Here is a 26,913-nt window from a genome sequence, read left to right on the forward strand (position 1 = left end):
AAGTGTAGTTTTCTTCCTTTCTTTAGTAGCATTTGTTACGTCTTCGACCCTAAGAAATTCTCTCTCTAGCAAGCCGAGGGTAGGTCGATTGATTCTTGGATGTTTGATATATTCTACGACTTGTTCATGTTCTTGAATTTTCTTGTGTGAACGGAACGAAGTCATGGTTCATCGCTTTTGTTCGGTACAAGTCGAGGTTTGCCTATAACCATAAGATGTGATTCGGTATTGAGGCGTACCGAGTTTACGTCTTGGATTGGTGTGAGATTTCTTTATGCTTGTTACTTGAGCGAAGCTTTGGGCTTAGGCTTGTTTGTCAAGTTGTAGATAAGAAAATTCATGATTTCATGGCATGTGCATTATGTTTGAGCAAGAAATGCATAATTCATGGCACATGCATGAAGCTTGAGTATGCCCTTAAAAAGGGAATTAGTACTCGAGCAAGGTGAGAAAAGATAAGAACGGGGTTCAAGTCCTCAAATTCTTGGCAAGAATTGGGTTCGAGTCCCAGAGGATGGCAAGAGACTTGGGTTCAAGTCTTGAGCATATTAACTGGGTTTAAGTCCTAGAAGTCGGCAAAAAGCCAAAAGCCTAGATAAAAGCCCAAAGTGAATTGGGTTCAAGTCCTAAGACGGCTCCGGAAAGATTTGGGTTTGAGTCCCAAGTATAAGAGAAAGCTCAGTAAGCATGGCATGCATGAGTAAGAAAGAAAGGCCAGAAGTGCATAAGCTCACGGTATGCATCACGCTCATGAATGGTTGTAAGAAGTATGGTTGCATCCTTACAATTGATTTGCCTTTAACACTGTTTGCTTGAAATGTTTTGACTAGTGTTGATGGTGAAGCGATGTTCTAACTGAAGGTCGAGGGCTATACTTACTGAGTATATCCAGTACTCACTCTTATTTCTTTTATAGGTACTTAGAATTATGGTTACTATGCATTTTGGTTGTCCTGTAAAGACTTATATCACTACATCGAACATAATAGATGCGAGACTAATATTACTTATCGAAAAGTGTTGTCCGTCGTGTGGATAGAAAAAGGATTGGAGGAGCTCGTCCCGATGCACTTCGAAACCTGATTTAGATGGTACGAGGACACTTGGATAGGGCCTCTCCGAGGATTTGACAACCCGAACCCAAATCTTAGTGATAATGATGATCCGTTTGAAAATTCGGACTAAGCTTATGTATAATGGCCCAAGTAGTAAAACAAGGGTTCCCAATTTTGGATAGTAACCGCCATAGCAGAGATAGGGATACCCCAAGCTCTCTTTTGGGTGAGTATAAAATAGAGCTTTGAAGCTTGTAAGATGTGTAAGACCGGGGAATAGGCTTACTACATGTGTAATATATAAAGTATGTTAGTGATGTTGTATCTCACATTCCTATGATATTTGTGTTGGGGATTGTATGTTCATGTTTTCCGCATACGGATAAATAAGAGACAAATGAATTCAGGACGACGACAAAGCCTAGGATGTCACAAAATAATCCGTAGCTCGACCTCCGAGTAAAGGGGGCGTGACACGAGTCTTTTCATTAATACTGTCAATTTGTTTAATGGAAAATGCTCATATGGCATTTTAAAATAATATCTCTCTCTACATGTCATTTTTTATTAATTTTTCCTTTGAATATTATTTAAATAATATTTTTAAAAAAAAAAAACTAAAATATTTTAAAAAAACTGGAGAAAAAGAGAAAAAAAGAGATAAAGGACTCACCAAAGTGACCGCTACATATCGCTAGATGGGCTGTGAAGGTCGCCAACGCAGCTCACCCAGATCTAGCCAAGCCTCACTTGTGACATCCAGATTTTCGTGTTGATACAACATGAGAAGATTGTTGCATAACCGTTCCGCCAGTTGAAACCTAATAAGTTGAATATGAAATGGTATCGTGAATCAGAACCTTGGCAGGACTGTAATGGTGTTATCTAGTATCACCCTGGAGGAACGAAATGAGTCATTAATGTGTTGAGCCGAGAGTCTTCAATTACGCATAGGCTGGCTAAAGTATAAACTTTACTTGAAAAGGGTTCGAAATTTGGTTTTCAAATTTGAGGTATGCTACCTTTTGAATTTTATAGTCACCCTCAAAATTGAACCAGATGTTCAAGTTAGGATTGGCGCTAATTGATTGACAGAGATGTTCAGAAGACCTTATAAGAGGATACTGGTAAGAAAGAATCTGACCTTAAGATTTCTGAGGATGGAACATTCGAGTTCCATGAGTGATTGAGTGTACTTGATGTTATAGCACTCAGGTAAGAAAAATTGCTAGAAATTTACTATGGCAGTTGTAGTATTTGGTTAGACAATTCAAAGTAGATCAGAATCGACGTCAGCTAGATTGGTAGACTGACATGAAGGTAGATACCGCCAGGCAATTTGCAAGTGCCAGAGATGTCAGTAAGTGGAAGTTCAGTAATGCAAATCAGGAGAGCTTTTACCATCACTCGAGAGTCCCAAGTGGGAACGAAAATATATTACAATGGAACATTGTGACAGGCTTACTAAGGATTCGGGGGAGTGCTGATACCATTTGAGGATAGTGGTCAATCGATAGATGGAGTCGGTCCACTTTGGTATGGTACAAATAGATCTTGTTTTGAATGGGTATACCGAAGTGGGTGTGCATCAAATAATTCACTAGCATGGAGTGTCGAGGATGAATTATATTATGAATCTAGATAAGAGATTATAAGTTTGACAGAGTTGTCAAAGGGTTCTTTCTTAAGCAATGCATAGCAGAGGGTACATAATTTCAGTGGTGAAAAAGAAGTGAAGTGAAGAAAGATCACAGGCCAGAGTCAGTTCAGTAGTTAGTGATTGCAATTGTCGTGATCGGAGTCAGATGTGAACGACAGAGTGTTATATGTGAGAAGCTCAGTTCAGTTGTTGGTTCAGAAAGAGTAGATTTTGTGTACCAAGATGGTCTACTTAGTCAAAATGGTCGAATAACACCACGAGACCAAAGGATTAGCATGGAAAAGTGAAACTCAATGAGACGACAATACCCCCACCTTTTGTATAAGGATTGGTAAAGATTTAAATTTCGAGAACGAAATTTTTATAAGAGGGGAAGAGTTGTGACATCCAGATTTTTGTGTTTTGATTTCGATTAAATAAATTGAGCATTTCGTCAACGTGACTATAGTGTTGTTCTCTGAATTTGCCACTCACGAAAAAACTAGATTAGCTGGGTAAGCTATTAAGGACTTTAAGGCAAATAGACTTGAGAATTCGACTAGAAATCGACTTCTCGACCGTGCTTATCTTCAGAGATCATTGCGGCACAATATAAAATCGATTTGAAATCAGAGATAGGTCAGTTTGATTGAGATGAATGACTGATCGTGGGTGACTCCACTAAATTGGAAAACTCTCGTCGACCGGCATTAATTTGATTTTACTGTCATTTTGGTACCATGTGTCCGTATCCGAATCCTCGAGATTTTCACGACAACCGAGAGTCGTCAATGTGTCGAGTGGGTTCATCGTGGCTCGAAGAAAATCGACCACGGGTCATTTGTCCTAAAAAGTTCTAAAAACTACCATGTAGCCTAGGTCACGCTAAAAACACGTTCGAGTGAAATTAACCGCCAATCTAAGTCCGATTTCAGAAATTGAAGATTCCGTCATGTCACAATAAATTTTAGGATCGTCGAATCAATCTCAGAAGATTTTTGACAACCGAGTCTTTTTGGGAAAAAGTTGAGGTATGGTCGTTTTTAATCGAAATTTGCAGATGACCATTTTTATTGTGAAATTAAGATGCAAGTGGGCTACATTGGTAAGGAAAAATACCAATTTGATTTATGAGGTGTTGAATGAATTAATGGGGGTCAATTTGATTTGATTCAAGTGGGATTAAGGTCCAATTTGTGCCATTCCTCTTGCAAATTCGTATGCCTCATATACCCAACAATTTGGACCCTTAAAGCTTCTAGAAGGGGCATTTTTGGCAAGGGAAAGTGAGTGGAAGACAGCTGGGTTGGTGGGGCCAAAAAGAGAGAGAGAGAGAGAGAGGAAGAGAAAACCGGTTTCCCTCTCTCCTCCGTCGAGCACCTTCATCTTCTTCCCCTTCCTTTCGATTTCTTCTTCAGCAGCAAACCGGAGAGGCCCCATCCGAAGCCGCACGCCAGCGAGGAGCCCCGTCGTCGCACGCCTCACGCCGAAATGCCACAAGCCACCGGAGCTGCTCACGCGCACCCGAGCCCGTCGTCGTGCATTCTCGTTGTTCCGCGGTCCCAGCTCCCTGTTCTGAGCTGCTTGAGACGCGTCCCAGCCCCGCCGAGCTCCCTCCGTCTCCGTCCAGCCGTTCCCGACCCCGCTTGGACCGCCGTCGCCGCTCGCCATCCCATGCTTCGCCTGCCTCGGCCTCCCCCTCGCCCAGCCCTCTGTTACAATGACCGTTTCAGATCTGGTGGAGCTTCGCCGGAGCCGTTTAGCCCACCTCCGGCCACCGTGAAGCCCCGCCTAGGTCTGGTTCAATCCGTCCATCTAGGTCCGTTGTCGCCAACTCCGAGCCCGAATCCGGCCCTAACCAGCAAAAGCCGAGAGGAAGAAAATGGGTATGGCAGCAGCTTCGTGGCTCGTTTTGGCCGTCTTCTTGAGCCCGGATGCTCGGTTCGCTTTGAGGAAAGTCGATCCTTGCGTCGACTTTCAGCCCTGACATACCGACCGCCGATCCGGTGGAGCTCCGCCGGAGCCATTTAGCCCACCTCCGGCCACCGTGAAGCCCCGCCTAGGTCTGGTTCAGCCCTCCGTCCATCTAGGTCCGTTGTCGCCTCAACCTGAGCCCGAATCCGGCCCTAACCAGCAGTGAACCGAGAGGAAGAAAATGGGTATGGCAGCAGCTTCGTGGCTCGTTTTGGCCGTCTTCCTGAGCCCGGATGCTCGGTCCGCTTTGAGGAAAGTTGATCCTCGCGTCGATCCCGTCGTTTTGTTTGAGTTTTACTCACTAATGTCTTCTTAGTTTGCTAATTATACTTAAATGTTGATTAGTGTTAGTTAAGTATAATTATGTGGTTAGATTAGAATTGATTAGCGATTATTAGTTAATTGCATTGCATATTAGTTGTTTGGTTAGTGTACTGCCTATAATATTTATTGGGTGCTTCTTGGGATTTTTCCCGACCCTTATCGGGTGTTAATTAGGCAATTCGGGCATAAATGGAATTTTTAGGAATTAAATATTATTTTTCGAAATTAATTATTTAATTATTTATTTTCCGAAAATTCAACTGGGATGGCCAATGATCGGGATTTTATGCTGATGATCGTGGTGCAGTCCATTTATTTAATTGAGTTCTATATTATGCTAAATTGAATTTATTGTATTTATTTATTTAATTTTCGAAATTAATTATTTAATTATTTATTTTCGAAAATTCGACCAGGATGGATGGTGACCGGAATCTTGTGCTGATTGTCGTGGAGTAGTCCATTTATTTATTTGAGCTTTAATTCGTGTCGAATTGGTTTAATGGTGCATTTTGAAGTTATGTTCTTAAATAATGCAATTTTGGCTATGTGATTGAGGATTGGTCGGGTATCGGTTGTCAGTATCGAAAGTGAGTTGGTAAATCACCTAGAGAATGCACGTGGCTCGGTGAATTGGAGTGTCACTTGGGAAGGACACATGGCTCGGTGATTGGATATGTCACCTTGGCGAAAAGGTAGCCTTAGAGAATGCATGTGGCTCGGAGACTCGGTATGTCTTCCTGGAGAATGCATGTGGCTCGATGACAGAGTATGGCATCGTAAAAAGGGTCGGGTGGGACCGTAAGTCCATAAGCTATTTAAAGGGTCGGGTGGGACCGTAAATCCATAAGATATTGAAAGGGTCGGGTGGGACCATAAATCCATCAGATATTGAAAGGGTCGAGTGGGACCGTAAAACCACTGAATCTCGAAAAGGTCGAGTGGGACCATAAAACCATTGAATCTCGAAATGGTCAAGTGGGACCATAAAGCCATTGAATCTCGAAAGGGTCGAGTGGGACCGTAAAGCCACTGAATCTTGAAAGTGCCGAGTGGGGCCGTAAAGCCACTAAATCTAAGAAAGTTCACCTATAAATAAGTTGTGTCCTAAGGACCGTGATTCATAATTAGGAATTGAGTTGGAATAGTTGAAATGACCAGAAATGGTTTTGATGATATGTAATCTACTAGGTCAATTGATTGATGATTCGATCTGAGTGTGATTTGATGTGATTCATTACTTGGGTATGATGTTGTGAATTAATTGATTAAATGTAAATGACCGTGAGTGGTATTGTTGGCGTGTAATCGACTAGGTCGATTTAATCGATACTTCGATCAGTGATGTGATTGCTTTGGTGCCTATTTGATATGTGCTAATATGCATGTGGAATCTGAGGCCAAGGTAAATTCTCTGACTCATGTTGTGCATAGACAGCCCTAAGATATATTAGTTTACTAATCGGGTCTTAGGGAGTAGAACTTGCTGAGACATAGTCTCATCCTGGTTGTGGGATAATATTTCAAGCCCCTAGATTTCTCGAAGACGAGTTGGCATTTGAAGCCGGGATGAGCGAGAAGAAGGAGATGAAGAGTTTGAAGAAAATGAGCCTAGTGGTGAAAGATCTGAGGAGGATCAGGATGGTGATCCCGAGCATGACCCGGATGAGGACCGAGATCCTATCCTCTTTTGTGAACCCTGTACATGTGTGGTTGTGAATTTCAATATGAAAAATATAGCCTGCTTTTTTATCTCATTGCTTTATTGTCTTGATATTTTTATAACTGCTTCCGCATGTGCTATTAAAAAGGAAAGGGTCGGCGATATGTAGTCCTAGGGTATCGCATTTTAAAATCGACCAAGGTAAGGGATGTGCGCATGCCTGAGGATCGAGGCGTGACATCACTCGGGCCTAGCGAGGTTCAATGGTGAGGCTCCCTAGCCACCCTCGCCGACTCCTCCATTGATGGGCAATAGTGGTGGCAATCATTGGTGAGTCCCTGCCCTTTTTAGTTTCTTTTTTTCTTGTTTTGTTTTTAAATATTTTACTTTTTTAGTTTGTTGATATCATTTAAATAATATTTAAAGAAATATTAATAAAAAAATGACACGCGGGGGAGATATATTAATTTAAAAATGTCACGTCGGCATTTTCAGTAGACAAATTGACGATGTTAAGCGGAAGGACTCAATTATATCAATTTCACAAATTTTAGAACTTAATTATACTTTTTGAAAGTTTTAGAAGCTATAATGCATATATCTTTATTATTTATATAGGTGATCGTGGGCTAAATTAAGAGGAAAGCTGTCATTTAGGGGGTCCAATGAAAAAACCCTAGTAGTGCAGGGTATGTAGTACGGACACTCTCCGGAAGCCTTCGTGTCGTGTCCGACATTTCGACACGTGTCCGACACGCTCCGACACGCCCCGACACGCTCCGACACGCAGTCAACGAGTGTCGAAAAATCCGACACGTGGTCAACTCTTTCGACACGCTCCGACACGCGAGTCCTGCACTCCGACACGCATTCCGACACGTACGGGGTCAATTTTAAAAATTTATAATACTTGAGGGGTCAAAATATAAATATATACAAAATAAGTAATAAAAGAAGTAATAAAATTGCTATAAATATACACACACGGGTCAATTTTTTTTCAGTTTTATTTTTTTTAGAATTGTTTTATTTTTTTTAAAAGTTTTTTACTCTGAAAGAAGTAATAAAAAATGCTATATATGATAAATAAATAAATTTAAAAATATCATTTCAGCATTTTTCTTTAAAAATGTTTTTTTCCTCTAAGGCAACTCCTACCGATGCCGAAGCGAAAATGGCGTGTCGACGTGTCGGCCCGCGCTGACGCTTTGCATAGGTGCAGGGACGGGAGGGCAAAAATATAATTAGACCCAGAAGCGCAAGTGGATCCACGTTTCACTGCGAGTGCATTTTCGAAGCTAGAAGTCAAGTCAGTCACCGATCCCGCTCGATCTACCGGGAGTAACCCCGAGCCTACGCCCCCTCGTCCCCGCCATGGCCGATTGGAGCCAGATGCCGGAGGAACTCCTCCGCCTCATCGCGCGGCGCCTCGGCACGCAGTTCGACGTCCTCCGATTCCGATCCGTCTGCTCTTCCTGGCGCTCCTCGGTCGCGCCAAGCCTTAAGCCCTTCCCGAACGGCCGATTCCCGATCATCCCTGACGACGGCACCGGGGTAGACTTTCTCTGCAAGCGCACCATCTACCTCCTCGGAGCGCCCCGATCCGGCGACCGAACGGTCCCCAGCGGGTGGCTGCTCAAAGTCGCGGAGGACGTCCCCTGGGGGATGAATACACTGAACCCTCTCTCCATCTGCGAATCTGCTCCTCTGCCTGAGGATTTTCCGAGAGTTTTGGACTTGATGAATCTGCGGGTGGTGGAGTTAGGGCACGAGTATGTGTTGCGGGGTACACATTATCATGGCTATGGCGATAATTATGATATAATAGACACGATTAAGGTTGCTTTTTTGTGTTTAGACAATGAAAATTATTTTGTGCTGTTCAGGGATGTCTTTCATGGCAAATTGGCCATGTTTAAATCTAGGGAAAAGCGGTGGTCCATCGTTCAGGACATGCCGTCGCCATATGACGACATGATATCATTTAAAGGGGAGTTTTATACCGTTGACAATGCTGGGAGGACTGTGGTCGTCGGGTTGGATCTGAGTGTGACTTTGATTGCACAGCCGAACTTTGATGGTCTCCAAACGAAGTGCTTGGTGGAATCTGTGGGCGAACTGCTGTTGGTCTATATGCATTGGGATGAGACACCGAGATTTAAGGTCTACAAGTTGGACAGAGAAGAGAAGGTATGGAATGAGGTGAAAGATTTAGGGGATAGGGTGTTGTTTCTGGGAGATGAATGTACATTTTCTGCTTCAGCTGCAGATTTAGGGGCTTGTAAGGGGAATTGCATATTTTTTATAGATCAAGATGGAGACATAGCAGCTTCGAGCCTTAAGATTGTTGTCTATGATATGGAAAGTGGCATTTTTGGACCTATAGAAGATTATGCAGGTTATTCAGAGCTGTTCTGGCCTCCTCCAGATTGGATTGCTTCGAAGACTTCGGAAGTAAGTATTTGTTTTCTGGAATTCTTCCAATCATCTATTTTGCATCATCGTTAGACTTTTCAGTTTGTCCGTCCTAGGAATCCGTATAGGAGCACACTAGAGATTTCCTCTGTTCTGTTGCATATTCTAATACTACATTCTATCATCATGTTCTGAAAGTATGTCGAAGCTACTTCCTTGCGGGCACTGGTTATATTTTTGCCAAGAAGGGAAACCATGGACTATAGTCATTTCTAGGAGAAAATGTTGGGACTTAACATTAGATTCCTCATGCTTTATCATAGTTGGTTTCATTCCTGGTAAAAAATATTTCATTGAACATTCTCTGTCATTTTCCCTTCTATAAACTATTTTATACTCTCTTGGTGATAGCCTCAGGTTCGAAATCAATTGGAATCACTGGTAGTGTAATGCGGTGGTTGGTCTTCTTGGATATGGGGTGTTGCTACAATTGAATCATTCTGTGGCATTGTACATGAATAATGCGGTAAGAAAAGGCAAGAGAGGTTGATTCAGCTCACTGGATGGACCAAGGCAACTCCTACCGATGCTGAAGGCAAGAAGGTAAGTCTGGTCAGGCAACAAGGCATCCTCTGAATGACTGATTATGAGATTAATGCTCGGACTCCACCTAGAGGACCTGCATCATTGGTCAGGTCTTGTTGACTGTTTATCAAGGATTCCGCCAGACAATCTCTGTCAATTGATGCAGAGGCACGTGAAGCCGTTCACTGTGCATAGATTTTATTTTTTTGGGTCTCACTCCTCTTTTCTATGTACATGTGTCTGCGGTGCTCACGGAATTTGAACTATGAAAAGTATGGTCTTCTGACCATTTTTACCCTCTGTACTCACTTATGGATGCTTTTCTTATTGTAAGTTATGCTTCTAAAGTCTTTCCTTAGCTTGGAGGATGTCAATCACTTACCAAAGAGGCAAACTTTTGCCGGCTGAGTTTTTGGCTGAATCATTTACACGGCTATGACGCCTGTCGTCCAGTCCAGAAGTTTGTGAACTGGTATCGGTTGTGTGTTGCCGCTATTGACGACAGAGAACCTACCCAAGGCAGGGTTAAACCTTTGAGCCAACTTAGATATTTGATAAACAAAAACAACAATTTCACAACACACAAACTTCAGTCAAAAGGATCGTGTGGATTTCATTAATGGAGCTTCCATTTTTTCTGTAGACGAATTCTCAAACATTCATGTTCATATATCAGAATCTTTCAAGCTTTTACTTAACTTGAATTGCAAGGACAGAATCCATATCCCATCCAGATTCATATCACTGGGGCCCCTATCGTCACTTTCGTCACCTTCATCGAAATCTCTCTCTCTCTCTCTCTCTCTCGCACAAAGATAAATGGAGTGATTTTCTCAAAAACATAATATTAGGAAACTCAAACAATATATCTCTTCTCTACTCATTCACTCCTGACAAATGTACATGATTAGACTTCACCTAGTTCTCTCTACTTCTCCCATACATATGGGCCCAACACATCATCAATCTCGTTCGGGTACATACCCAGAAGCCCGTCTTGCACTAATGTTCCCAGCATATGACCATACCTCTTCGAATTCTGCCGCCGCAGGTTTCTCATCATGTTTTTTTGTGATTCTTCCCGTTTGTGGACGGGGCCGTTCTTCCCGGATTTCGACTGATGGAAGAGGAGCAAAAATATGGGGTCGCAAAAGGAGAGCCGTAGGGCGTGTGCTTGATCGAGAGGGGACTAGAAGCCATCTTCTCTTCCGAATGGGAAGACAAACCAGACCTCCCCGCCTAAAGAGGGGCAATGACTCGACTGCAGCACAACTCTTGGTGGCGTCGTCTCTACATATATGACATCGTCAATCCTCGCTATCACATTAAAGGCGAGGCCCTCCCTTACTCTCAAGTAGCTTTCGAGAATCAATTGTCCAACATTTTGCAAGATTACAAAGCCAGTTCAAATGTGAATAAGTTTCAAAAAGCTAACACTCATCTGTACAAGCCATCAAGTGGATGCATCAAGTGGCATGCACGCATTAACTGAACTAACCTTTGCACCTAATGGATGCTTTATTTTGGGAGATATTGCAATCTAAAATGAGAAAGCGATGAGCTAGTGTACCTTGTTATAATCGATCTTCTTCATATCCAATAACGTCTGAGGAAGGCTAGGGAAACAAAAGCCTTAAGGCCACGTTTGGTTGTCCGGATTTCTAATCGGGATAGGATTAGATAGGATAGGATATGAAATCCTTGGATTTTTTTATATCCTATTTATTGTTTGGTGAATCGCAATATTAAAGTTGGATATATTTATATCATATCATATACATTTTTTTTTCATAAACGACATATCATTATAAACGTACCTAAATGTTCATAAACGGAGATGATAAAAATCTCTCGTAACACTATTCCTTGATTTATTTTTATTTTATTTTTACTCTTATATATATTATTTTCTTTATTATTTCTTTTTCCCCTTTCATCATTCTTTAATAAAATTTTATCAAATAATAAATTGTACTAACATACTTAAAATAAAAAAATACCTAAAATATATAATACATATAAATATTTAATTTATAGATTGAATGTTTATTATAAGATAGAATTAAAGTTGAATATATAAATTAAAATAGGATTAATTAAAAATGATTTTTTATTTTTTTTTAAATATTTAAATTATAATTCAAATATTATTAATTTAATAAGTTTGTTATTCGAGAAAAATAACTTTCCTAGTATGGACATTAGAAATCCTATCCACCTTTATCCCACATTTTCCATGAGATAATTTTATCATATCTATATCCCTCTTATAACCGACTTTATCTTGTCCTAAACGAGCATCAAACGTAGGATATGATAAATTATATTTTATCCCGAATTTTATCCCGACTGCCAAACGCAGCCTAAGCTCTGCAGCCGAGTCTTTGCTCGTTCAGCTAGAAGATCTCTCTCTCCATCGCTAGCCCTTTAACCTTACCATCCCAAGATGATTGCCTCGATTTTGTACGGTTTACATGTTTCTTTTGGTCTTTCGGCTTCAGGACATGGATCGCCGCCTCAATCCCCGTTAGCCGCCACCTTCAAGGGGTGATTCTAGATGTTAAGTCAGAGACGATCAGGCAGACATTTTGGAGAAAACTGCTCAGCAGTAACGTAACGATATATAGTATGGCCTAGACAATCTTTTCCACTCCGTAAGAAGAGAAAGCTTATAGTCAAGCTTGTGCAAAGACTGGCATAATCAATAACCTTATAGACGAATCGTCGAGTCGATCACGGTCTACCTTCAAAGCTCCTCATCAGAGGATTAGGCAGCAACTGAGGCCGCAGGCGGACCCGACAAAGCATATGGACGACACGTCCAGCTTCATTATTATCATTGCCGGTTGAGCCAATCTCTCGTGCTTGGAAGGAAGAAGGGGCTCATCCCTCGATCTTGGTCCGATGAGCAAATGAGATCATAGCTTCTCCGATTTCGTTTCACATGGTGACAACTGACAGCATTTGTAAAGCTTGGATTTATTATTTACGCAGGTGATTTTGGGCTAAATTAAGAGGAGAGCTGTCGTTTCGGGGGTTGATTTGAAATTCATCTTTCGCATCTGTTTTTAGAAATCTTAAATTACTTAGTACTATGATCTCATCATAATTGTAGCCCCGGTAAGTTTTAATTACCTCACACATCCCTTTCTCATGCGAGATCTAGCAATGTAATTGCTTATAGGCACATGCTATACTTGAATCGACCTAAGGCATGACTTGTGACAATGATAGGTCTATCCCAAGCCCAAGCAATGAGCTCGAGCTTGGTTTTTAATTTCTTTTTTATGTATTCTTTAAAATAATAAAAATCCCAATAAAACTGTCCATTGAAATAAATTCTTCCCTTCTTAATGTTTATTATTTTTTTTAGGGAGTCCTAAGTAGGGGACAGCTGCACAAAATTAAAAATACAAAGGGGAACTACGTAATTAAGGGTATTTGAAAAGGAGAAAAAAAAAAAACAACATTCAGATTTTAGCAGGAGTATATTTTAAGCATAGCCAAAAAAAAAAACACAAAAAAAAAAAATAAGAACAAAATCATGATATGAGCATCACTTGTACGTAGATTACCCAAACCCACTAAGGGCGCGTTTGGTAACGATTCTGTTCCTGAGTAGATTCGATCGAACCGATTCTTTTTATTCCCGTTCTAAACCGATTCTAAGCATTTTAGGCCGTTTGGTAACTATCCAAAATTTTTTATTCGAATAGAATTGCGTTGGTACCATGTCCATTAATTATGTTCCAAATCTATTTCTTTTAATTTTTAAATAATTTTTTACTTTTTCCTTTTTTTTTTTTTTCTTTTTTTCATTTTTCTTTTCTTTTTCTTTTCTTTTTCTCACCTTCTTCTTCTTCTGGCCGGTCCCGCCTCACGGGGTTGGGCGAGGCCGCAGCCACCGGCGGGGCCGAGCCTCGCCCGCGCCACCACCGTGGAGCCGGGCATCGCGAGTCTTGCCCAGCCCCGCCTAGCCCCGACGAGGCCTCGCCATCCCCGGCGAGGCCCGCTCGGCCATCGGCGAGGGTCGCCCGCGCCCGGTTTGGGGAGGCCGAGCCTCGCCGTGGTGGGGCTTGCCTCCGGCGAAGCCGGACCTCGCCCTAGTCCGGCGAGCTCGCGGCGGCGGCCGACGGCCGGCGGCCGGCACCCGGTCGCGAGATGGCCGAAGGGAAGAAGAAAATTTCTTGATTTTGATTCTCAAATTCGTTCCCTGAACAAGAATCAACTTTTTTTTTTGTTCTTGATTCTATTCCTAATGCAAGGGAACAAAAATTTTACCAAACGCGATTTTGGCGACCCCATTCCAACAAAGAATCAGATTTGGCCCTGTTTGGATGGTTACCAAACAGGGCCTAACCAAACACTTTCCATTCTTCTTCCGAAACCCCCGAAAATAACTCCCGTCTCCCGCCTTCTTCTTCACCCTGTCGAGTGTCGAGGTTTCAGAGCAAGCAAGCAATATCTCAGTCGCCGAATGATGCAGCGACGATGCGCGAAGCTCCGGCCGCTGACGCTTCAATCGGTTCGCTGCTCTCCGGCCGCTGACGCTTCAATGGTCCGGCCCATTCGTTAGTAAGCTTGGATTCATTTACACAGGTGATCGTGGGCTAAATTGAGAGGAAAGCTTTCCTTCGGGGGTTGAACGAAGAAACTTTTAGAAGTACGGGGACGGGGGGCAAAGCTTGGATTCAGCCCCGCTTCGCTGCGATTGCTTCCTTCCGAAGCAAGAAGCACGAAGTCCAGTCACCTGTAAATTTTCCCCGCGGATTCCCCCCTCTCACTTTCTCTCGCGTTTTCTCGCCGATCCTGCTCGATGTCCCGGGCGCATCCCGCAGCTTCTATGGCCGATTGGAGCCAGATGCCGGAGGACCTCCTCCGCCGCATCGCGCGACGCCTCGGCACGCAGTTCGACGTCCTCCGATTCCGATCCGTCTGCTCTTCCTGGCGCTCCTCGCTCGCACCGAGCCCTAACCCCTTACGGCGCGGCCGAATCCCGATCATCCCGCACGAGGGGTATCCCGACGACTGCACCGAGCTATACGTTCTCCCCAAGCGCACCATCTTCCTCGTCGGAGTGCCCCGATCCTGCGACCAAACAGTCCGCAGCGGTTGGCTGGTCAAAGTCTGGGAGGACGACCGCGGGGTGATGAATCTACTGAACCCTCTCACCAGCTGCGAATTCCGTCTGCTGCCTGAGGATTTTCCGAGAGTTTTGGACTTGATGAATCTGCGCGTGCTGGAGTTAGGGCACAGTGTGGGTTGCAGGATTCCAATGGTCTCAGCTATGGCTATTATAATCATATATGGGGCGCGGATAGGGTTGTTTTTTTGTGTTTAGACAATGAAAATGATTTTGCGCTGCTCAGGCTTCTCCCTGGTGGCACACTGGTCATGTTTAAATCTAGGGAAAAACGGTGGTCACCCGTTCAGGACATATCGTTGGGATATGACGACGTGATATTGTTTAAGGGGGAGTTTTATGCCGTTGACTTTGATGGGAGCACTGTGGTTGTCGGGTTGGATTCGAGTGTGACTTTGATTGTGCAGTCGGACTTTGATGGTTGGGACAAGCGCTTGGTGGAATCTGTGGGCGAACTGCTGTTGGTCTATATGTATGAGGAGGAGAAGACAACCAGATTTAAGGTCCACAAGTTGGACAGAGAAGAGAAGGTATGGAATGAGGTGAAAGATTTAGGGGATAGGGTGTTGTTTCTGGGAGAGGAATGTACATTTTCTGCTTCAGCTGCAGATTTAGGGGCTTGTAAGGGGAATTGCATATTTTTTAGGGATCATGGTGGAGTACTCAGAGTGTCGAGCTTTGATATGGGTGTGGTTGGTGAGATTGGTGTCTATGATATGGATAGTGGCATTATTGGATTTATAGAAGATTATGCAGGTTATTCACAGCTGTTCTGGCCTCCTCCGGATTGGATTGTTTCCAGGACCGCAGAAGTAAGCATTTGTTTTCTGGAATTCTTTCAATCATCTATTATTAATTATCCAATCTTTGCATCAATGTTAGACTTTTCAGTTTGTCGGTCCTACGAATCCGTATAGGAGCACACTAAAGATTTCCTCTGTTCTGTCACATATTCTCATGCTACATTCTATCATCATGTTCCAAAAGTATGTTGAAGTTACTTCCTTGCGGGCATTGGTTTTATATTTGCCAGAGTGGAAACCATGGACTATAGTCACTGCTGGAAGAAAATGTTGGCACTCAACATTAGATTCGTCATGCTTTATCATAGTTGGTTTTATTCCTGGCAAAGCATATCTCATTGAACATTCTGTCATTTTTCCTTTCTCTGAACTATTTAATATTCTCTTGGTGATATCCTCAGGTTCGAAATCAATTGGAAGCACCGACAGTGTAATGCGGAGGTTGGTCTTCTTGGATAATGGGGTGTTGCTGCAATCAAATCGTTTGTTCACGGCATTGTACATGAATAACACGGTAAGAAAGGACTAGAGAGGTTGATTTAGTTCATTGTATGGACCCCGAGGCACTGAAGGAAGGCAAGAAGGTAGTCTGGTTAGGTGGCTAATTTTTCTTTCTGTACTCACATATGGATGCTTTTTGTATTGTAAGTAATACTTCTAAAGTCTTTCCTAAGCTTGGAGGATGTCAGTCACTTGCCAAAGAGGCAAACTTTTGCCGCCAAGTTTTTGCCTGATTCATTTACATAGCTATGACGCCTGTTGCACAGTCCAGAAGTTTGTGATGTGTTGCCCCTATTGATGACAGAGAACCTACCTAAGGCAGACTTCAATCTTTTAGCCAACTCAGATATTTGACAAACAGAAACAACAATTTCACAAAACATAAACTTCAGTCGAAAGGATCGTATGGATTTCATTAATGGAGCATCCATTTTCTCTTTAGACAAATTCTTGAACCTTCATGTTCATATATATTTCAGGGTTTTACTTGAATTGAATTGCAAGGACAGAACCCATATCCATCCAGATTCATACCACTGGAAGATTCATATCACTAGGGCCCCCATTGTCACTTTTGGCACCTTCATCGAAATATCTCTCTCTCTCAAGCACAAAGATAAATGGGCAACCAAAGGCAATTTCACATATGCCTGGTTCCCTGATCTTCAGAGGCCAATAGGGTGCTTCTCTCAAAACACAATACTAGGAAACTCCAAATCAGTATCATATTTTCTCTACTCATTTACTCCTGACACATGTACATTCTCTCTACTTCTCCCATACATATAGACCCACTCATGAATTCATGCTGCTAATATTTCCTGCATTTGGACCCAACTCATCGTCAATCTCGTTCGGGTGCATCCCCAGAAAACCGCCTCGCAGTAATGTTCCCAGCATATGACCATATCTCTTCGGATTCTGGTGCTGCCGGTTTTTCATCGTGTTTTTTGTGATTGTTGCTGTTTGTGGACGAGGGCATTCTTCCCGGATTTCCACCGAAGGGAGAGGAACAGAAAGATGGGGTCGCAAAAGGAGAGCCGTAAGGCGTGTGCTTGATCGAGAAGGGACTAGGAGCCATCTTATCTTGGGAAGACAAACCAGACCTCCCCGGCTAAAGGGGCAATGACTCGACTGCAGCACATCTCTTGGTGGTGTCGTCTACATATATGACATCGCCAATCCTCACTATTACACTGAAGGCGAGGCTCGCCATTACTCTCAAGTAGCTTTCGAGAATCGATTGTCCAACATCCAGCAAGATTACAAAGCCATTTCAAAATATCAACAAGTTTCGAATGCATGAATAGGCATGCACGCATTAACTAAACTAACCTTTCCACCTCATGAATGCTTTAATCATCAGAGAAATTGCAATCTGAAGATGAGAAAGCGATGAGCTAGTGTACCTTGTTATCCTCAATCTCGCTCACATCCAATAATGCAGTCTGAGGAAGGCCATGGAAACGAAAGCCTTGAGCTCTGCAGTAGGACCAGTCTCTGCACCATCAGCATCTAGCCCTTTAACCTTACCACACCAGGACGATTGCCTAGATTTCGTTCTCGGTTTACGCCTTTCTTCTGATATTTCTGCTTCTGGACATGGACCGCCGCCCCGATTTCGTTAGCGGCCACCTCCAAGGCATGGTGCTTAGATGTTAAGGCGAGACGATCAGGAGAATGGCTCGACAGCGACGCAAGCGGTATGTGATATGGTCCAGACGATCTCTTCCACTCCGCAGGGAGAGAGGTGCTTATAGTCAAAGCTCGTGCAAAGACCGGCCTAACCAAATAACCTTATAGCCAAACCGTCGAGTTGATCAGAGTCCACCTTTGAAGCTCCTCATCGGAGGACTTGGCGGCAACGGAGGTCGCGGGTGGACCCGACAGAGCAAATCGACGGACGCGTCCGACTTCATCATTATCGTCGCTGGTCCAGCCGATGGCAGCTGGTCCAGATCCACCATGCTCACCTCCTCCTCCGTCACACTCTCTCTCTCTCTCTCTCTCTCTCTCTACACACAGAGGTGATTTTGGGCTAAATTAAGAGTAGAGCTGCCAATTGGGGGCTTATTGGAAAAACGTTCAAAAGTACAGGGACTGGGGGCAAAAATGCAATCGACCCCTCAAAATCGCACGTCGATCCACATTTCGCTGCAATTGCAAATTCCGAAGCTCTGAGTCCAATTCACCTGTGGATTTTCTCAGCAGATTTTCCCTCACTTTCTCTCGAATTTTCTCGCCGATCCGACTCGATTTTCCCGGGAGGTGGATCCCAAGAGCCTACCACGCCCCGTCGTCCTCGCCATGGCCGAATGGAGCCAGATGCCGGAGGACCTCCTCCGCCTCATCGCGCGGCGCCTCGGCACGCAGTTCGACGTCCTCCGGTTCCGATCCGTCTGCTCTTCCTGGCGCTCCTCGGTCGCGCCGAGCCCTGGCCCCTCCCGGCGCGGCCGGTCCCTGATCCTCCCGAACGACGGGATCTCCGACGCCGCCCTGGGATTCCACCTGTCCAAGAGCACCATCTTCCTCCTCGGGGTGGCCCGATCCCGCGACCAGGACGCCCCCGCCGGGTGGCTGCTCAAGGTCAAGGAGGACGTCCGCCGGAGGATGAATCTACTGAACCCTCTCTCCAGGAGCCCAATCGCTCCTCTCCCCGAGGATTTTCCAAGAGTCCTGGATTTGATGGATCTTCGCCTGCTGGAGCTAGGGCACGAGTATGTGCTGCAGTACATGAGCTATCCCCCTTGCGGTAACGATGGTCATCTCTACCTGGAGAAGGTTGTTTTCTTGTGCTCGGACGATGGGAATGATTTCGCGCTGCTCACGATCCACGTGTCTGGGAAATTGGCCATGTTGAAATCTGGTCAAAAACGGTGGTCCGTCATTCGGGACATGCCGTCGCCGTATGATGACGTGATATTGTTTAAGGGAGAGTTTTATGCCGTCGATGGCACCGGGAGGACCGTGCTTGTCGGGTTGGATTTGGGCGTGACCTTGGTCGCGGAGTCGAACTTTGGGGGTGACAAGAAGTTCTTGGTGGAATCTGTCGGTGAACTGCTGTTGGTCGATATGTATTTGAGCCTGGATGTCGAGACCGATCACGATGGCGTGGTCACGGAATTAGCAGAGAATTTCGATTACATAACGAGGGAGAGGACAGTCCGGTTTAAGGTCTACAAGCTGGACAGAGAAGAGAAGGTGTGGAATGAGGTGAAAGACTTGGGGGACAGGGTGTTGTTTCTGGGAGATGATTGTACATTTTCTGCTTCAGCTGCAGATTTAAGGGCTTGTAAAGGGAATTGCATATTTTTCTCGGATAATTGGGAATTGGAAGGACCTCTGAAGGGCCCTGGAATTGGTGTCTATGATATGGATAGTGGCAAAATTGGACCTTTAGAAGATTATGCAGGTTATTCGGAGCTGTTCTGGCCACCTCCGGATTGGATTGCTTCGACGACCTCGGAAGTAAGCATCCATTTGCTGAAATTCTTTCTATTATCTATTAATAATCATCCAATGTTTGCATCATCATTAAACTTTTCAGTTAGTCAGTCCTAGTCATGTTCTAATAGTACGTTGAAGCTACTTCCTTGAGGGCTTTGGTTAAATTTTTGCCATAAGGGAAACCACAGATTATAGCCACTTCTAGAAGAAAATGTTGGAATTTAGCATTACGTTCCACGTGTTTTATCGTAGTTGGTTTTGTACCTGATAAAGCGCATTTCAGTGAACATTTTCTGTCGTTCCTCATTTCGATAAACCATGTAATACTCTCTTGGTGATAACCTCAGGTTCAAAATCAATTGGAAGCACTAGCAGTGTAATGCAGAGGTTGGTCTTCTTGGATATGGGGTGTTGTCACCAATCAAATTGTTCGCGACATTGTACATGAATAATGCAGTAAGAAAGGGCTGGAGAGGTTGATTCAGCTCACTGCATGGGACCAAGGCAGCTATTGATGCTGAAGGAAAGGCAAGAAGTTGGTTTGGTTAGGTGACAATACATACTCTGAGTAACTGATTATGAGATTAATGCTTCAGATCCACCACCTAGAGGACCTGTATCATTGCACAGGGCTTGTTATAGATTTGACTGTTTATTAAGGATTTCGCCAGACAGAATAACAGGAAATGCTGCATCTCTGCTCCCTAGAGTCTGCGGTCCATGTTAATTGATGCAGAGGCTGAGAGAGCACTTCATTGTACATAGATTGGGAGGGCCATTCTTTTTTGAGATCAAGAAAGCACGGCCTTGTGACTAGTTCTACCTTCTGTATTCACTTTCGGATGATTTATTTAATGCGTATTACGCTTCTAAGGTCTTTACTATATCTTCGAGGCTGTCATTCAGTTGCCATAGCACCGATGTTTTCTTTTATGTTTTTCAAATGTACATTAAAGATCAGAAGGCAAACTTTTGCTGGCAAGTTTTTGCCTGTATTATACCGTTCTTAAGAAGTGGCATCGGTTGTACTAGGTCCCTTTTACGGCTGACAGCCCACCAAAGGCAGAGTTCAACCTGTTAGCCGACTCAGAGTAATGTGACAAACGGAAGTAATAATTTCAAGAAACACAAAACTTCAGTGAAAAGGATTGGGGCTTTCGTTAATGGAGTGTCCATTCTCTCTTTTAGAAGAATCCACGAATCTTCATGTTCATATACTTTTAAGGTTCCTACATAACTCGAATTGCAAGGACAGGACCGATGCCCATCCACATTCACATCACTGGAAGATTCAGACCACATGAGTTCGTGTTACAGGCAAGGCACATCACCAGGGCCATTTTTTTCACTTTCGACACCTTCACGGAAATCCCTCTATCTCTCTCAAGCACAAAGATAAATGGGCAACCAAAGAGCATTCGACGGATGCATGGTTCCCTAATATTCAAAGGCCAATAGAGTGATTCTCTCAAAACATGATAATACTAGGAAACTCTAAAACAGTATCATCTCTTCTCTACTCATTTACTCCTAACTCATGTACATGATTAAACCCCCACCTAGCTTTCTCTACTTCTTCCATACATATAGACCCACCCATGACTGCATGCTGCTGACGTTTCCAGCATACAGACCCAACACATCATCAATCTCGTTCGGGTGCATCTTTGGAAGCCTGCCTCGCACTAATATTTCCAGCATATGACCATACCTTTTCGGATTCTGCTGTCATGGGTTTTTTGTCATGTTTTTTGTGATTGTTCCTCTTTGTGGACGTAGGCGTCCTTCCCGGACTTCCACCGATGGGAGATGAACAGAAAGATGGGGTCGCAAAAGGAGAGCCATAAGGCGAGTGCTTGATCGAGAAGGGACTGGGAGACATCCTCTTCTGAATGGGGAGACAACCGAGACCTCCCCGGCTAAAGAGGGGCACTGACTCTACTGCAGCACATCTCTTGATGGTGTCATCTACATACATGACATCATCAATCCTTGCTATTATGTTAAAGGCTAAGCTCTCCATTACTCTTGAGTAGCTTTCAAGAATCGATTGTCCAACATCCTGGAAATTTACAAAGCCATTTCAAATATCAACCAGTTTTGAAACGCCCATACTCATCTGAACCAGCCATCAAGTGGATGCATGAAGTCGCATGCATGCATTAACTAAACTAATCTTTCCACATCATGAATGCATATTACAGGAAATTGCAATCCAAAGATGAAGAGGCAATGAGCCAATGTACCTTATTATACTGGATCTTGTTCATATCCAATGCTGTCTGGGGAAGACCAGGGAAACGAAGCCTTAAGCTCTGCAGTAGGGTCTCTGCTCGTTCAGCTAGAAATTGATTTTTCTCTCCATCGGCAACTAGCCCTTTAACCTTACCACCCCAGGATGACTGCCTTGATTTTGTGCGGTTTATGTGTTTCTTTTGGTCTTTCTGCTTCCAGACATGGATCGCTGCCTCAATCCTGTTAGCCACCTCCAAGGTGTGATGCTCAGACGATAAGTCCAGACAATCGAGTAGACATTCTGGGGAGAATTGCTCAGCAGTAATATAGCGGTATATTATATGGCCCAGACAATCTTTTCCACTCTGCAAGGAGAGAAAGGTTATAGTCAAACTAAACCACTCACTCTGCACACTTGAATTCTGTAGCGCAGACACTCTCCTCACACCTTAACTTATTTAGGGGTTGAATACAGATTGGCAAATAAAGTTGCGATGTCAAAATCAGTAATAAATTATTTACTCATAATTTGCATTTGCCATTGGTATAAGATCTAGTTATCACACCAAAATAAGCAAAAAGATCCTCCCTCCTAGAACGTATGCTAAATAGAAAGACAAGAAGAAACTGCATGTTTACTAGAGTATCTTATTCCATTAGTTAGTAATTACACTGTGCTTGATAGATAAGCAAATGAAAACTCCTGGCCAAAAGGAAAGAAAGAAAAAATAACTAATTAAAAAATTGTAAAAACTTACTCAGGAAAAGGTTTGACAGCAAAAGTGGAGGGGGTAACTTAGCTAACTATGATTAGATAATTTGATCATTATCAAAGAGACAAAACTGCTAGGGCCTTTGGTCCCAAATGTAGACATCAGTGAATATTAAGAGGGGATAAATCATGGCCATGCAGAGAGTATTCGGAAACACATTAGACAAATGACCAAGCATTTGACGGAGGAAATGGATTGCAGTGTATGAGAGAAGGCAAAAAGTGTATCAAGAATTTGAGCAATAATTTTATAAGCAACTCATTGCGGTATCACAGCCTTCCTGGACTTCCCATCATATTTCCATGATTTGATTATTTATTGCCAACAAACAGCACAAAAAGCTTTACCATATGCACGTTAAAACACATGCCTAGCACTTGGACAAGAATATTGGCTGATCAAATCAAGATTAATAAAATGAGCAAACGTTTTTGGTCAGTCGTGTTTCATTAAAAGGTTACTGCTTCAATAGGTGACAGATATATTTGTACCTTGGGCAAGGTTTCCAAGTATGCATTAGGAATCTCCATTTCAGCAAGCACACTGCTATTAATTGCCATAGCTGCCTTCAGTATCTGATTCGCACAGTCCCTGCACTGCTGTAATCTCTTCCGAGCTTCATCAGATAATCCATTAGATGGCACTTTCGGGCAAGGCAACCACCACTTCTCTTCCTGTCTAATGGACGGCCTACCACTGGACACACCTGAAGATTTCTTATCATGGTCATCGCCATCATCCATCAATATCCCACGATCAACATACCAAAATTCCGTCTCAGAGAACCCATCAAGCATGCTGGTTAACATCGCATCGAGCTTCTTAAGAGCAGGGAGATTTATATATAAATCAGAGCGAGGACGAGTTGCCATGACCTCATATGTGCCCCCACCCGGGAATTGTTGTATCGATGGCACGAGCTCCACAATTGAATCGCTCACACATAAGAGCCATTCCATTTCTCTGCGCCACATGGCTTTCTTCTGAGGTGCCAGAGGCTCTAGCCTCCATAATGCACCAAAGACAGTAGCTGCAATCCAGTCCAATACAGATCTAAGCAAGAAGGATTTCTTAAACTGCGTCGCACACGTATCATCCCAACAAAAATTGAACTACGACAATAGAAAATTAAAACGCATTCGATCTGTAACAGCAGGGAGTGTTACCAGAGAGATTGGTTATGGCGTTCGAGATCGCAAGCGCAGTGCACACTCCTTTACCGCCTCCGGACATGTCTTCTCCGAGAAGCAGCTTAGCAAATCTCTCCTTCATCATCTCAATTTCTGGAAGGCCGAAGAAAAAATCAACAGAAAATCCAAGTAACCAGCACCCGAAAAAAATCCGATGCAAGAAGCAACAAATTTCTGGCCAGGTCGCGAATGCTAAAAGCTTACAAAAATTAAGAAAGAAAAACATAAATTACGCTAACTCCAGAATTCGTAGAGAAACGCGGAAAAGAAAAGAGAGGAAAAAAAGCTGAAAATGCTACGAAAACACTCTAGGCTGCTCGAAAGCCGCAAATCTTTCCTCTACACCTTTCTTCTCATTTTTCATCGCAAAGAACTCGCGAATCGGAAATGTTACGAGGCGCATTCTTGGAATTAGACGAGCAAAGCACGAATCAAGCACTGCAGGGCCAGTTTCCCTCGGCTAGTGAGCAGCATTACTAAAAATATGAGCCGAAGAATTACCAGACAAATCACCGTCCTTCTTCTCTCTCTTCTCGTCCCAGAGCACCACGTCCCTCCCTCCGATGACCGGCGCCATCACCGCCGCCGGGAAGGTGAAGTTCCAGGCGGCCGGGCGGGGGGACGACGCCATGGAGCTCGACGCGCCCTCGCCGCCGTCGAAGCGGTGGCAGGAGAAGCTGCTGCAGCTCTCGGACTCGCTGACGTCGGCGCTGAGGCTGTAGCTCCCGCACCGCTCCTCGCTCTGCCGGTCGCAGTCGTCGTCGGACGACGTGGCCGCCATCAGCGCGCGAAAGATCTGACGGCCGGCTCGACGGGGAGGAGGAGAGGCTAGATCTCAGCCGCGCATTCGCCGCAAGGGGAGACCGCCGCGCAGGTGAGGAACACTGAACAGAACTGAACCACAGAGATAGTGTGAGAGAGAGAAGGAGAGAGAGTCGCCGCGCGTGGTAATGATGTGGGGACTGTGGAGGAAAAGCAGATAAAGCTCGCACACCTCTCTCTCTCTTCTGAAAGTGTGAATGATTATTGTTAATGGCGATTCTCTGTGCAGTGTTAGGTACTCTCTCTCTCTCTCCTCTGAAAGCGTACAGAAGAGGGAGAAAATCACGCCCGCACTCTCTCTCTCTCTCTCTCTTCTGGAAGTGCTTGAGCGAAAGGTGGTGGTGATTGATGCTGCTGCTGTGTAAATGCCCCGTGGGTTTTGGTCCGTGGCGATGGACGGCGACGGCGACGGTAACGGTAACGGTAACGGTGACGGTGACGGAGGGGGCACGCGAGGGAAAAGTGGGGAACGGGCGTTTTCTTGCAGAGATTCGTCGCCTTTTTCGGTTGGAGCAGTGGGGGAGGGCTGCTGCGCCCGACACGGCCCTTTCGCTTTGGGACCCGCTGGAAAAAAATATGTCGCTCTCCTCCTCCTTTTCCGTAATTTTCTTGTATTCGTTCATTTATTATTATTTTTTTTGTTTCGATGTTCTTTCTTAATTTTTCGCGCCAGCCAACCGTTTACGACGCGCGGAGTTATGATGTACTCGGAAAGGTTCGATTTCCCCTTTTTCTTTTTCCTTTTTTTGTGCCGGGGGATCGTTGTTGAACAAAGGGCTTATACTGTTTACGAGGGGAAGAAGATTTTTTTTTTCTTTTTTTTTTGTAATCGTTTATTAGAGAAGGAAATAACATGCCAGAAAAAGGGAGGAGTGACAGAGAGTGTTTTCACGAAGGGCCAATGCTAGATCTAATTTTATTCGGTGTCCAAGGAATCTTATTTTCGAACAAAATTTCAAAAAATATATCCTTTTCATCAATTTATATTGTCAATTCACAAAAATGGACAACTTGGAGGCTAAATCTTAACATTACGTTTTCGGAATTCACCATATTGCCATTTTCCTTTCCAAACCACCCCGTCACTTTCACTGCACGTCTACCTAAATAACTTCAAAACATAGGAGGGACTAAGAGAGGGACGCTGGAAGTGCTTGGCCATTGGTCACTTGGAATTTGTCACGTAAATATAAGTTTATAATTTTTTATGTCAAATTAAAAAAAAATTGAGGATAAATATATCACATGTGTATGAATTTTTAAGGTTTACGATGTCATCAAAAAATCAAGGTAAATGTGTCCATGGATATGTTACGAAATCTAAATACAAAATCATAAAAGTTTAAAGTTAAAGTTCTACTTCGTTCCGTGCCCCACGCAAGATTCCTCCGTCAAGGAATTCATTTGCATGTCAGACCACAGCGGTCTTCTTCCAATCGGTGGTCGGGATTATCGGGATAAAGATGTCATGTTCACCATCATTCCTCTGTAACTCCCAATCTGTATTACCAATAATGCTATTGTACAATTTAAGAAAACTAAGGATCTCGTATTCAATTGGACTCACTCGTAACCGCAAGGCATAATTGGCTAAAGTCTCGATATAGTATGTTACAATGATCAGATCGCGTGCAAACAAATTGACACTAAAAAATAAACAATTATGAATTTAACGGCCTTGCTATCAACATTGACATATAATTAAGTATACATGAGATGTGAAGCATTTGATACTCTCTACAACTTAAAATATGGAAAGTCTCAAGGTATGTTTATTTGAGCAAAAGAATTTTTCATGAATTAATTTTTTGGGCTCTAACGTGTTTGGTTTAAATGATCATTTATCGCCAAAATATATGCATGCTTAAAATTAAAATATATGAATTCCCTAACTTAAAAAGAAGAAAATGATTTCCTTTATCACAAGATTTTCTCTATATAAAGACATTCTTCATGCCAATTTCTTCATCTCTTTTAACTTTTTTCATTCCTTTCTATCGAGGAAGACCGGTCACAAGGGATTTGGAATATTTTAGATCCGATTTTCTTAAAATAATCGAATCACGGATGATAGGGTAAATGCATGCGATGATTCTTGTGATATCTACAAAAGGTAAACTCTAGTTTTGCATTGGCACGGACAAGCCGCAGGACCCCGCAAGACCCCTCGCCGCAGGTCAGCTGTGGCCGCCGAGCACGGCGGTGGCCGTGCCGGCCGGCGCGCGTACGGTATGCGTGCGGGAAAGCGTCGGAGAAGGCAAAAAAGAGAAAGCGAAGAACAGAACAGCGACTCGCCGTCACGAACCCTTCGTTTTACGCAAGAATCTATGACCCCCGAACAGTA

General features: G+C 43.6%; 4 protein-coding genes across 5 annotated transcripts; 3 read left to right on the forward strand and 1 right to left on the reverse strand.

Moving 5' to 3' along the window:
- Positions 1-7,933: 7,933 nt before the first annotated feature.
- Positions 7,934-10,013, forward strand: LOC104418992 (F-box protein SKIP23). Of its 2 annotated transcripts, none has more exons than XM_010030484.3 (2): positions 7,934-9,109; positions 9,482-10,013. In XM_010030484.3, exons 1-2 carry the CDS (start codon positions 8,030-8,032, stop codon positions 9,518-9,520), a joined length of 1,119 nt encoding a protein of 372 aa, XP_010028786.2. In that variant the 5' UTR covers positions 7,934-8,029; the 3' UTR covers positions 9,521-10,013. The 2 variants fall into 2 exon arrangements, with proteins under 2 accessions (XP_010028786.2, XP_010028787.2); XM_010030485.3 differs by having other exon boundaries at positions 7,934-8,427; positions 8,542-10,013.
- A 4,072-nt stretch (positions 10,014-14,085) lies between these two features.
- On the forward strand, positions 14,086-16,367 carry LOC104418991 (F-box protein SKIP23). Its single transcript, XM_039302021.1, is given in 3 exon segments — positions 14,086-14,993; positions 14,996-15,610; positions 15,997-16,367. Coding segments are annotated over 3 exon segments (1,149 nt in total). The 5' UTR covers positions 14,086-14,498; the 3' UTR covers positions 16,036-16,367.
- Positions 16,368-18,165: 1,798 nt separating this feature from the next.
- Positions 18,166-20,531, forward strand: LOC104418996 (F-box protein SKIP23). The gene is made up of 2 exons (XM_010030491.3): positions 18,166-19,570; positions 19,897-20,531. Exons 1-2 carry the CDS (start codon positions 18,410-18,412, stop codon positions 19,927-19,929), a joined length of 1,194 nt encoding a protein of 397 aa, XP_010028793.2. The 5' UTR covers positions 18,166-18,409; the 3' UTR covers positions 19,930-20,531.
- Positions 20,532-20,792: 261 nt separating this feature from the next.
- LOC104418995 (rop guanine nucleotide exchange factor 1) lies at positions 20,793-24,892 on the reverse strand. Its single transcript, XM_039302019.1, has 6 exons — positions 24,742-24,892; positions 24,249-24,641; positions 23,724-23,840; positions 23,049-23,587; positions 21,796-22,149; positions 20,793-21,611 (listed from the first exon to the last, which is right to left on the reverse strand). The coding sequence occupies exons 2-6, from the start codon at positions 24,526-24,528 to the stop codon at positions 21,195-21,197; spliced, it is 1,707 nt and encodes a 568-aa protein (XP_039157953.1). The 5' UTR covers positions 24,529-24,641; positions 24,742-24,892; the 3' UTR covers positions 20,793-21,194.
- Between the last annotated feature and the right edge of the window lie 2,021 nt (positions 24,893-26,913).

This window comes from Eucalyptus grandis, chromosome 9 (genome assembly GCF_016545825.1).
Source record: "Eucalyptus grandis isolate ANBG69807.140 chromosome 9, ASM1654582v1, whole genome shotgun sequence".
NCBI classification, from domain to species: Eukaryota; Viridiplantae; Streptophyta; class Magnoliopsida; order Myrtales; family Myrtaceae; genus Eucalyptus; species Eucalyptus grandis.

What these genes read in the sequence shown, in the direction of transcription:
- LOC104418992 (XM_010030484.3), top strand. Translation starts at nt 8,030, where the DNA reads ATGGCCGATTGGAGCCAGATGCCGGAGGAACTCCTCCGCCTCATCGCG. An exon ending in TTGCTTCGAAGACTTCGGAA is followed by an intron (nt 9,110 to 9,481) that starts GTAAGTATTTGT and finishes TCTTGGTGATAG; the next exon opens with CCTCAGGTTCGAAATCAATT.
- LOC104418996 (XM_010030491.3), top strand. Translation starts at nt 18,410, where the DNA reads ATGGCCGAATGGAGCCAGATGCCGGAGGACCTCCTCCGCCTCATCGCG. An exon ending in TTGCTTCGACGACCTCGGAA is followed by an intron (nt 19,571 to 19,896) that starts GTAAGCATCCAT and finishes TGATAACCTCAG; the next exon opens with GTTCAAAATCAATTGGAAGC.
- LOC104418995 (XM_039302019.1), bottom strand. Translation starts at nt 24,528, where the DNA reads ATGGCGGCCACGTCGTCCGACGACGACTGCGACCGGCAGAGCGAGGAG. An exon ending in GAAGGACGGTGATTTGTCTG is followed by an intron (nt 23,841 to 24,248) that starts GTAATTCTTCGG and finishes TCGGCCTTCCAG; the next exon opens with AAATTGAGATGATGAAGGAG. An exon ending in CGCCATAACCAATCTCTCTG is followed by an intron (nt 23,588 to 23,723) that starts GTAACACTCCCT and finishes ACTGGATTGCAG; the next exon opens with CTACTGTCTTTGGTGCATTA.